This window comes from Triturus cristatus, chromosome 11 (assembly GCF_964204655.1).
Source record: "Triturus cristatus chromosome 11, aTriCri1.1, whole genome shotgun sequence".
In the NCBI taxonomy this organism is placed as follows: Eukaryota; Metazoa; Chordata; class Amphibia; order Caudata; family Salamandridae; genus Triturus; species Triturus cristatus.
The window spans coordinates 507,319,860-507,332,481 of NC_140594.1; the positions used below are offsets into that span (position 1 = coordinate 507,319,860).

General features: G+C 41.3%; 1 protein-coding gene across 3 annotated transcripts in view; it reads left to right on the forward strand.

Moving 5' to 3' along the window:
• Positions 1-12,622, forward strand: part of LOC146784493 (zinc metalloproteinase-disintegrin-like VLAIP-B) — a 278,449-nt gene that overhangs the window by 220,202 nt on the left and 45,625 nt on the right. For all 3 annotated transcript variants that reach the window (XM_085633319.1, XM_085633318.1, XM_085633320.1), the window contains one exon: positions 11,709-11,768. In XM_085633319.1, the coding sequence (XP_085489445.1) occupies positions 11,709-11,768 (60 nt within the window). The remainder of the gene's footprint in view (positions 1-11,708; positions 11,769-12,622) is intronic.

The following is a 12,622-nucleotide window of genomic DNA, read 5'->3' on the forward strand; positions in this document are numbered from 1 at the left end:
CTAGTTCAAACTCATTATGACCAGTTGCTGAGCAACAAATTGCAGAAACGAAATCCTTGCAGGAGTTAATCCAAAAATAATGCCAAGAGTCCAAAATAGAAGTGCTTCAATGAATGTTTCTTGAGGATGTGTAATTATTTATTACCACATCTGTAAACGTAAATCCAAAAAGTTTCTTCACAGAAAATCAAATTAATCCCAATGCATTTCGGGTGTAACAATCACCCTTCTTCAGGGGATCTATAAATAACAAAAATACAAATTAACAATTTAGTACATACTTGTTTGAATACAATAAAAAGAATTGGACTGAAATCTAAGTTAACAGCTTGATTATGTAAAAGAGAAGAATGGTATGAAATCTACCAGGAGGAAGAACAATAGTGTTCAATAGTTGAATATCCAGAAATGTTCACGAAATAGCTTGTGACAGTCGATAGTAAAGAACCAGAAGGCCCACAAAGCACCAGCATGCCGCGTATCTAATAATGTGAAAAACGCTGTGTAAAACAACAAGTGGACTACCTTAAAATGAGTCTGTGATGTGGGAAACTGCCGGTGATTAAAACGATGAAAAAGTATGCCACATAACCTGAAAATAAACGTGAGTGTCAATGTAAACTCATGCTATATAGATAAAATAGCATATTGAGTTGTGAGGTCTAATCGATACGCCTGAACTACTAAATACCTCATGGGAATTCAACCGAATTCGAGATGGGATGTGGAGGAAAACCAAAACAGTGTACTGTCTTCATGAGCAGGACTCCTTAGAAGGAGTAGATAACTTCCGTGCACATGCACTCGCGCTGATATTAGTAGCTGTGTCCGTTGCGATCAATTTCGCAGCTGTCACTGGAAATAAAATGGAATGCGCAAACTAAGAGATAGAAACCTCGTGAAGAAAACGGCAGCTTGAGCGGTTTATGGAACTCGGATCGAAGTTCCTTACCTAGATCATAGAAGACGATACGGTGTGAACTGTGCTCCGGTCAGGAAAGGAACCCAGGTGTGCTGAGCGTTCAGTAGGCTCCCGTATGTACTAACGTGAGATGCCGTTCACGTGTTAATTAGTGGAAAGAGGTGAAGGACTCGGAAATCAAAAGAAAGGAGTGCGATTGGTTTGGAGGTAAAAATCCTCCTTCCATTTAAAATAACTGTGGAAAAGACTGAATTGTAATAATTCAATCAGAAAAACTTTGTTGGCCGTGATATTGTCTAGTTGTAAGAGTGCCCATTCGACCGCCTCAATACCCTCAGAATGGGGTATGGAGGTGTAGAGGGACACTACATCTATAGTAGTCAACCAAATCGGTTCACCAGAAGGTTCCTCCAAATGTTTATACAACTAAAATATCTCATTAGCATGTTATGCATGGTCAGTTGCTTGTTTTATTGCTCTCATGTCTACTTTTTCTTATTGCTCATTTGTATGTTTTGCAATCACTAGATGCACTCTATGCATCAAAGAAGTAGGAAGATTTTGACACGTTCTGTTTTAATTTTAATTTTGATGACCATTAAGGAGCGTAAGGTACTCGAGATGCTTATCGAGTCATAACTTATCCTATAAACTGATGTCCGTCAACAGAAATGAGGACGCTTGTATCCAGCACGCATGTTTAACATGATTATATATTTTTATTGTTTGGATATTCCATATTGTTTGGATACTTAGCAAATACACTTTTATTCTTTTGTCTTGACACAGTATTGACTTGTACAAACCACACATATTACGTTATAGGCACCAGTCCAATATGGCCGACATCGCACTCCTTTCTTTTGATTTCCGAGTCCTTCACCTCTTTCCACTAATTAACACGTGAACGGCATCTCACGTTAGTATATACGGGAGCCTACTGAACGCTCAGCACACCTGGGTTCCTTTCCTGACCGGAGCACAGTTCACACCGTATCGTCTTCTATGATCTAGGTAAGGAACTTCGATCCGAGTTCCATAAACCGCTCAAGCTGCCGTTTTCTTCACGAGGTTTCTATCTCTTAGTTTGCGCATTCCATTTTATTTCCAGTGACAGCTGCGAAATTGATCGCAACGGACACAGCTACTAATATCAGCGCGAGTGCATGTGCACGGAAGTTATCTACTCCTTCTAAGGAGTCCTGCTCATGAAGACAGTACACTGTTTTGGTTTTCCTCCACATCCCATCTCGAATTCGGTTGAATTCCCATGAGGTATTTAGTAGTTCAGGCGTATCGATTAGACCTCACAACTCAATATGCTATTTTATCTATATAGCATGAGTTTACATTGACACTCACGTTTATTTTCAGGTTATGTGGCATACTTTTTCATCGTTTTAATCACCGGCAGTTTCCCACATCACAGACTCATTTTAAGGTAGTCCACTTGTTGTTTTACACAGCGTTTTTCACATTATTAGATACGCGGCATGCTGGTGCTTTGTGGGCCTTCTGGTTCTTTACTATCGACTGTCACAAGCTATTTCGTGAACATTTCTGGATATTCAACTATTGAACACTATTGTTCTTCCTCCTGGTAGATTTCATACCATTCTTCTCTTTTACATAATCAAGCTGTTAACTTAGATTTCAGTCCAATTCTTTTTATTGTATTCAAACAAGTATGTACTAAATTGTTAATTTGTATTTTTGTTATTTATAGATCCCCTGAAGAAGGGTGATTGTTACACCCGAAATGCATTGGGATTAATTTGATTTTCTGTGAAGAAACTTTTTGCATTTACGTTTACAGATGTGGTAATAAATAATTACACATCCTCAAGAAACATTCATTGAAGCACTTCTATTTTGGACTCTTGGCATTATTTTTGGATTAACTCCTGCAAGGATTTCGTTTCTGCAATTTGTTGCTCAGCAACTGGTCATAATGAGTTTGAACTAGTTAAACTGATGTCAAGAATGTTTTGAAGCATGTAAAATACTCTTTTATGAGTGAATTAGGTAGTGCACAGCCTGTCTAGACCACAGGGGCCTAGTTGCAGTTCTCATTTCACAGGTGGCAGGGTAGAACCACCTCAGGCATTGCACACAGAACTAGAATATTTTGTATATTTTTGATTAAGAATTTTTCTACACGAGTGCGCGCTTAGCTGCCTTATTTCCAATCTAATTTTCTTCACAGCATAACCAACACATCTTTACCAGCCCACTCATAATGTCATTCCCGATTTCCTTAACTGGTGTGTGCCTCCAGAGACTGTCAAAACACAGGGTGAAGGCAGCTTGTTCATTTTGGGTTTGTGGTAAACACTGTACAAAAGGTTGCATTACATGAATTATACCTGATATTGTTGGACCACCTATGTTCTCCGTCACTCTACATTCCATATAAGTGTGGAAAGGCATCTAATCTCTAAAATATGGGCTCCATTAATATGGAAAGGTACCATGGATAGGCCACATAGAGAACCTTTTATAAAGTGAGTTGTAGGCTCGCACAAACTTCCTAGATAGATTGGGACTATTTGCATATCTACACAAAGTTCTCTTCCTGCCAACTCTGGTACAATCTCCTCCTCAGTCAAAACCCCCAATGAAACGTTTGCGGAAATTTGTGAAAATTCTGGAAGCATGCAGAGGTTACGTAAGTGTCTTAGATTCAAAAGGGATGAAAAGTAGGAGAAAGGGAGTGGGTGCCGGAGGACTCTACATCAGGCTGCACCTCCTGCTTTATTAACCTTCCTGCTTCCTCACGTTTGCTGGAAAATGTGCCATTTGCCCACTCATTTAAAAAAAAAATCTCGTGGGTTGTTCGAGGTCGCATACTCGCCGAAGTGTAGTAAGACAATCCTTTTACGCCCTACCACTTTCAAATGTCACCAGCCGCCACTGGTGACTTTATGAATTATTTAGTCTATGTCAACAATCTGATAATAGTAAAGCAACTAAGGGGAATTTAGTCTAAAAATATGTACTTTGTAATATTTGTAAAATCTTTAAACGACATTATGGATATAATTTCACATTCCTTTTGTCATTTGTCAAAATGAAGGCTTATCTCAAATGTGCCTTAGTTTTTTTTAAAATCGGCATCTCATATTATAAAAACCGAAAATGTCAACGTCTGAGAGTAAGTCAAGGTACATCAAAATGCAGTTGTTGTGTAATTGATCAAATAGCTTGCAAACTGCATTTGGGCAGTGCAAGTTAACACTACCAGTTTCAGAAATTGAAGGAGATGTGGAACAAATTGTGTGAAATTCTTCTATGGTTGGTTAACTTGAGAAAATGCAAATTAGGAGAACATTTGCAAATTATTATGTTTCACACTCAAAAACTCAATATAAAATATGTGAAGGGAATTTTATTCAACACAATGCTTTAAAAGTCAATTTGAGAAGCTGCACCACATTGATACAATTGCTCCGCATAACGCCAGCATGAACTTAGAAAGAAGTGCTATAGAAACAGTGGCACAGGTATGGTACTAAAAAATAGTCACTACTGTCTGTGCTAAAATAATATTGGCCAAAGGAAAATTATGTCATCTTGACCATGGTCACACACCCCAACGTTTTAGTACTTGGGGTCCTGCTTCTACCGATAGCACATTCTCCTTGTGAAGATCTGTAGAATAATTATGGAACTGCACTGTGAAAAACATACATCCTTATGAAGACTCCAACTTGAGAATAGTAATTGTTGGAAGTACTTTGGCACTAAGATAACTGAACATAAAGAAGTGAAAATCCTATGAGGCAAGCGAAATATGGCATTTTTTTAAAGTAGAGTTTAGGATGCACAGGAGCGTGGGAGTGTCCTTTTCCCATCGGTTGTACTGTGCCTTCGAAGTATTTGCAGGCCCTGAGGAACTCTAGCCACAGTTTGCTGAACAAAACACCCATTTACTGCAATCTCCCGTTTTTACGAAATACAAGACTTTCTACAATAACCACAGCCGTTCCAGCCATTAAAGCCACTCAAAAACGCACTTTTATTTGCATTTTCACTCTCAGTTGCCCAGCTACCTGCTGTAAAAAGTTGAGTAGAGGGGTGGAGCATGTCCGAGAGGCAATGGTCTGAGAGGGACCTTTCTCTTGAGGTTTGCGCTTTAGACCAGGGACATTTGAAGGAATTTGGGGTCCCTGGGTTGAAGGATTTTTGAGGGGGTCTCCTGTTGGGAACAGCTTTGAATTTATGATCCAGTGTCAGCTCTTTCATCCAAATTCTAAATGTGTTTACAATTAATATTCATAAATAGACACGTGTTTTTTAAAATATTGTAACACAGCTGCAGCTCACCTATGTTACTGAAAATAATCTGTCACACCCTCTCATTTCCCAGATGTCATGTCCTGTGTTGATCGAAAAGAAACTTTTTTTATGCATGTTGCATTAAACATAAACACGCAATTTCTCCGCAAAATGTCTATATTAGACTCTTACACATCACCCACATTAAAAATAAATTAAAGGAAAACTGGTACTTGAAACTATCTGTTTAAGAATTATTCAAGGTCATCAGGGCAAGACTCTGCAGAACAGAGTTAGCTCTGTCAGGGGGCCCCTGATTGGTTGGGGCCGTAGGTCAGCGCACACTTTGCTCAAGCATCACCTTATAAGGTAATGAAATTGAACTTGTACTCCTCTTTAAATCCTGATGTACCACTAGCCTTTGTTCCTAAGGAGAAACGTTTAACTCAATAGTACTTTAAAAAAAAATGTTTTTATGCATGTGTCATTCAGATGTGTAAAAATACAAAAGAAATCATTTGTATGCCTACGTTATACTATATAATATTGTAAAGAGTACTTTTCGAATCCCAAAGTATACTTACAATGATGGAGAAAAATGAAAAAGTGCAAACGTACTTCCGCACTTCGGTGCACTCAAAACAGAGGCTCAAGACTACAGGAAGGTTATCTTTAGTAGAGCGCAAAACTCTAACAAGACTTTCAAAATCCTTTTTAGATCAGTTTTATTAAATCAACCTACTCGTTCCAAAGTTGCCCCATATCATATTTGACATGTTCAGCCAATCCTGGAATTTTATTTGCGTGCTGGAATTTTTCTGCCCTAATTTATAATTTTAAAACTTAGAAAAATATGTGCCATAGTGCAACATTTTGTTTTAATCGCAACGAGTGGCTGAAACGTCACTTTTGACTTGCTGCCTCGTGGCAGAAACATAAGTCTTTCCCACTACAAAAACTGCATTGCCAGATGCAGAGAGTAAGGCCAGTACATGTTCAGAAAATCAAAACAGCTGACATCTGAAAACCTTATTCTTAATTACTCGAATACCATTAAAAATACTAAGTATTATTTTGGGATAGGAATCTCGGCTTTTCAAAGGGCTGCCATGTTTATCTTGTTAAGTTGGTGCCTACCAAACAGCACAGTTATCTGGTTGCAAAAATATTTCATGTGGGCATTCAGAGAGCTTTCCTGAGAATGTATTTTGCTCTATGCTTACCATGGACTTTGTGATTTGTAAGTCACATTTTCTAGCTTTGTATTTGCTGGCTCTATTTGTTTTAGGCTGTCCAGCACATCTTCGTCCCTTCTGTGGAGCAAAGCTTGCTCATAATCAGTCAGTGTATTCTTCCACGAGTTCTCGCTTTCTGTAAACAGGCCTTTAACTTTGTTCTTATCTTGTCGTATTTGCTGTGCTGTGACAGCGGTCAAAAGTCAGTCTCTGTCTGATAGAGCTTTGTGTTTATTTTCTTCTCCAACTTCAAAGTTACCGGATTTACGTGACAATCTGGCTGGGTACTGGGATAGACAATTTAAATGTCTGTAAATGAACTGTGCAAATATTTCAGAATATATCAGAACTAGGAAAGCACATATTTTTGTGATTCAGAAATGTGGAGGAAACCAATATTTTAATAGAATCAAAACAAATCTGTACACTAGCTGATGCTATTTTCACACCTTATTGTTTGTGCGCTGTATAATTTTATCAGTAAAAGTGTATGTGCAAATTTAATGGCCATTTCACTTTAAAATGTGTTGTCTGTAATGGCAGTGCACCACCACACCATGCATGTTCTGCACCACTCCACTCTACAAAACTCTACTCCAATCCAAGCCACTCCATTTTAAGCCACTGCACTCTACACCACTCTGACACTGTACTCTGGCATAACACTTGACTCTACCCCACTTTACTCTAGTCACTTTATGACCCTCCACTCTACGCCACTCCATGACCATCCATGTCACTTTCTTCCGCTATACACCACTCCACTCTGATGCTTTACTCAACTCTACGCCACTCCACTCTACTCCACTATATGCCACTCCACTCTATGCCACGCCACTCTACAACATTCCACTCCATGCCACTGCCCACTACGCCACTAACGTTTAACCATGGTGAACAGTAGCTCACAGGTGTACAATATGGCTAAAACACATTGGCAAAGACAATAAAGCTTTCATAGGTTAGACCGATTGGCTTTGCCAGTGCTGGTTTGTTTTGGTGATCACAACTTCTCATTGAAATGAATTTATGCCACACTGAAAGGTGATTTCACTGCCTCAATCTACCTTGGTGTTCTACTGCTTCAGCCTGCCAGAGTGCAAGCAGAGCTGGGATTGGTCTTTGTTGGGAGGGCTCTCCATGAAGGCACAGTTACTATTCTTTGGGGCTGAGACACAGTGCCCTAACAATGAGGTTGTGAGGGCCTTGAGTCTCCCATATTCCACAGATATTCATTAGCCTTGGGGTACATGGGTACCCCACTGAAGGGTTTCGGGGCCCCTTAGGGTTGGGGGCCAACATGCACCCCAATGGCTTGTGTTACTTCCCTGCCATGATGACCAATGTGTGAGCAACTTCCCTCTGAGTTTTAGAAAGATAATGCACAACAACAGTGTTTGGGTCACAAAAATAGCAGTTTAGTGAGTTCCTCTGTGCATCATTTTGTTCATACTACAGTAAACAGTTCCTCTTGCAGCTTCTGAAGGTTCCACTGTAGAGGATGGAGCACTGTGATATCACTAATCCCTTACCACAATTTTTTACGGTGTAATTAGTTGAATCCTTTGAAGTATGAAAACAGAATTACAACATGATCATACAAACGTTTTACAACATAATCCATTTCAAATGAATTATACACAAGTCCACCACAAAAGCATGTATTTGTGAATTGTGTTACGAGGGTGTTACTTGGGCAGATCGGCAAAAACACCTTTACATTTTTGCCAAAAGTCCAATTTACTAAGATAGCCAGATTGGGCTTTGCTTCATAAAGGAAACTTCTTCACAGGTGCAAACCAAAAGGGAAAGTGTCATTTCCCCCCCCCCCCCCCCCCAAATTAAAAATTGGAAGGATATGCTTCATGTACATGGGTAGCCATTGCTCAATCAAATCTGCTCCATGGTGTTAAGCTGTGCATTACACAATTCAGCCTGATTAGGGCACCACCCAGTGTATTACCTCAGCAGGGTTTTCGTATTAGGTATGTCCTGCATTGTCTGCCCCATTGGGTACCCCACTGAAGCAAATGTGGTTGCTCCTTGCTTGGATAATTATTAGCTCTGGACTTCAGTGTTCATTCAAATAGTAAGATTTCATCCTTTTCCTTAGCAGGAGAGGGAAGTCCGGTTCTGATCAGTCAGCAGGGAATGTTGGTCTAAAACCAGTAGAAAGAGAGAGCCAGTTTCCTATTTTTATCTTTCTTCCATTTATTGGTCTCTAGTCTCGAGATTTGCATGCTGTGAGTGTGTCGGAATGTAGCAATGCCGATTAGTGTGCCATTCATGGTGCCTGGCAGGCGATGCTGAAGGTCTTGAACATGATGATAGACATGCAAGGAAAGCCACTTGAGTTCCAACTGGGATAGGGGTGATGTGGTTGAATTGTTTCAGGCCCTCGATAAAGCAAGCTGTGACATGTCAAATACCTTTCACTGGTGCCACTGTGATGTCTCAGACTGTAGAGCAGTGTGTTGCATCCATCTAGCTATAAGATCTTGAAGGCTTGGACAGCAATTCAATAATATATTTTAAAACCTAATGAAATGGCATTACATAGCAATGAGTACGTATGACATGATAATAAACTATACTTACCTATCACTTGACTTGTGGGGAGACTGCCTCGACTGCTGGTGGGGTGCAGTGAGTGTTGCTTTGACCACCCGTCTCGTGTTACGTGGAGACGGTGGCCATTTTTCCTCCTGGGACTGCTAGAGTGTCCATTCTGGGTCAGTGCGCACTCTAGCTCTCCAAAACAACACATGTACCTAAAACAGGCCACTGCGCGGACACGCCAAAGGCAAGCCCATCTGCGCGCGTCAGTGTCCCGGAAGTGTCCAGTGCCAGCCACTATCACCAATTGAGCACAATTGGTAAGTTTCGCTATACTTACAGCACCGCACAACTCTTCCCTTCTAACATCCCCTCTAGTGGTACCAAATTGAACCTTGACAACCGTGGTCCTTCAGGAGACTCATGTACATCCTGTAATTTAACTTTTAAAACTAATAAACCTGTCGTCCTCCGAGGTCACTGTGAACAGCTCCCCCCATTTAAAGCGGCGTTGATTAATGCACGCTCCCTCCCTCAGCATGCAATGGATATCTACGACCTGCTAGGGGAGGAAGACCTCGATACCCTGTTTTTAACTGAGACCTGGCTCACTGATACGTCGAGTCATGAAATTTGGTCAGTTATCCCCAAGGGCTATAAAAATGTACAGAAGGGTAGGATTGGAGGCAGGTGGAGAGATTGCTATTATTTTCGAAGATAGCTACATCTTGACCCAATTGCCCCAGGTGAATATGGAGGCAGCAGAGATTCTGGGGTTTACCCTCTCCCTATCTCCCAAACAATCGCTTTCCGGGTGCCTTATATACAGACCCCCGGGTACATCCGCAGGATTTGTATGAGCACAAACAATATACCCTCTGACACTTGGGTACAAACATTGTATCCTTCCATGGGATTTTAACTTGCACATGGACTGTGAACAGCTAAAGTACAGCCATACACTCATAGAGAGCTGCATAGCCGTGGGCCTTATTCCTACCGTCATGGCCCGACACACGTGGCCGGGAATACACTTGAACAAATCTTTACGTCGACTCTCCTCAACGCTGACCCTCCTTCTTCTCTGGTCTGACCATTACATGCTCCGGTTTAGATGGCTTGTAACATCCCTCTCAATGAGAGCATCTTTCCCTGCACATTTAGGGCCCTCAGTAAAATTAAATCTGATGCACTGAATAAAATGCTTAATGCCTCTGAACCCTGTTTAACTGGCACAATTAGCGAGGATGTGGACCGGGTTGAGGGTTGGATTGAGTCCACCTGTTTGGTGCTGGCCCTGGAAAATAGTACTAAACCGCAGCGATCTAAAAGTGCCTAGCCCATGGTTCACATCATCTCTGAAAGCATCTAAATTAGCATGTAAACTTAAAGAGAAAGTATGGAGGATGAACTACTGTCCAGTGGCCAAAACTGACTATAAATCAGTGCTCAGAAGCTACCACAAAGAAGTTAAGCTAGCCAAAGAAGCCTATTTTGAGGCCAAAATTATAAAGGCAGGTAATAATTCACATTTTTTTTTTTTTTAATTGTAAAGTCTTTCTCCGTGCTCGACGTTGGCTCCATTGAGATACCGCCTTCTGAGGAGAGGTGCGAGATGATTGCCTCATTCTTCCAATAAAAAATTGTTTCCATCCAGGCCAGTGTCCCTCCACCTATGGTGGGAGATATTACTTCAGGTCCTGTCTTAGAAGGGGCCAATGATCAGGGCACGCCTTACCATTGCATACCCCCACTATCAGTGGACTTTTCCTTGAACCTCTTTGACCTTATCTCTCTGGAAGACTCTCTTAGGGCCGTGAAATGCCTTAAGTTGGGTTCTCCACTGGACCCCGCTTCTATTCTAGTCCTGGGAGCGGAAGCCATACATCATCTATGAACCAGCTACTAAATTCCTCCCTTTCATCTGCTAGGGTTCTGGAAACAAGCAAAGGTCATTCCATTGATAAAAAAGGCGCAGGCTAATCCATCCGATCCTGCCAACTATAGACCCATCTCCCTTCTCCCGGCCTTTTCTAAAATCTTGGAGAAACCTGTTAATCAGCAGCCATCTTCCTTTCTTAAAATGAACTGCCTACTCATCCAAGCCAGTCTGATCTCCGACCTAATCACAGTACGGAAACTACTTTTGGAGGTAGCGTACTCCATTCGGCTGAGCCTTGAGGCAGGTGAGAGAGCGCTGTTGGTCTTGCTAGACCTATCGGCCGCTTTTGATGTGGTCTCTCACCATATGCTCCTGTCTCGGCTCCACTTGATTGGCATCAGGCCTGAAGATGGATGGCATCCTTCTTTGAAGGGAGGGGGCAAGAGGTCCGGTGCCATCCCTATCTTGCTGCTTCGCGCCAATTGAAGATTGGGGTCCCGCAGGTTTCTACTTTGAGTCTGACCCTGTTTAACATCTACCTCACACCGCTTGCCATGCTGGCAGAATCGCTGGGGGCTAAAATTGTATCGTATTTCCTCCCCTCTGCTTTCCTTTCAGCCTTTAGCACCAGGACACTCGTTGGAGTAACCGTACGTTCTACAAAAACCCCTACATAGACATAGACATTGTAAGAAAAGCATATTATATCATTTTATTACTGTTCATTTCAGGGATTTTATAATTTTATATAATCACAGTATAAGATTTGAACCATATGTCAAAATAATGTCATACCTTTGTTCTATTAAAATGCACTTTGATTTCCCTTCTGTAGCCAGTAAAACCAAGTACTGCACCACCTCCTGTTCCTGTCTCCAAGCCAGCTAGCACTTTTGTAAGTAAACCCAAATGCTAATCGATGTTGAGCGATAAAATACCTGTATGGTAAATATGAGCTAGAAGGAAGAAAGTTAACTGGTTGTAACGGGTACCTAGAACATGAGTGTTTGGGAAATAAGCAGCAATTTTAATGTTTTATTAGTGATGTTTGCAATGGGTTCAATGTTTTAGAGGTGCTTAGCAATTTTTTAGTGGTCCTAATTCGTGTAGACAAAAGACTTAACCTGCTGTAGTCTGTTGACTACGTCTGAGAAAGATGGCCACTGAATGACTCCATTAGCATGCAAGCACAATTGCCTCGAGGAAGTGCTCAAAGACAATTGGCACCAGAAACAGCAGTGTTTCAAAACCAATGTGGTTTTAGGTATTGTAAGCTAAGATGGCTGCAATGCTGTCTAACGAAAATAATAATCTATTGCAAAAAAAAACAGGTAGTAAGGCCTAGGAGTAAAATTCCAAGCCAATACCGAAGTTTGCAGAGTCTTGCCCACTCTGCACAGTGTGCAGAGTTTCAAAAAATTCTGCATAGCTGCGTGGAGCAGAGGTTTTAGTCTTGAGTGGCTCACCAACATTAAGTTGACGAGAGAGGAAAATTGTACTCTAGACCACCTCCCAATGAGATTCCTCAATGCGGGCGGTTGTGGCAGGTTGCTACCACTCTCGTTGAGAAACCTGCGGGTCACGTTGAGGATGCTGCCACTCCTGTAGAAAATGTACTCGAGCAGAAGAAAAAAGCAGTGCCCTGTGGTGCACTGAGTGATGCTATTAGCACAGGAGAAACTCCTGCCGCTGAAAATCAGTGCAGTGTACCGGACATCACCACTTGCGAAACTCCAAATAGAGTGGTAG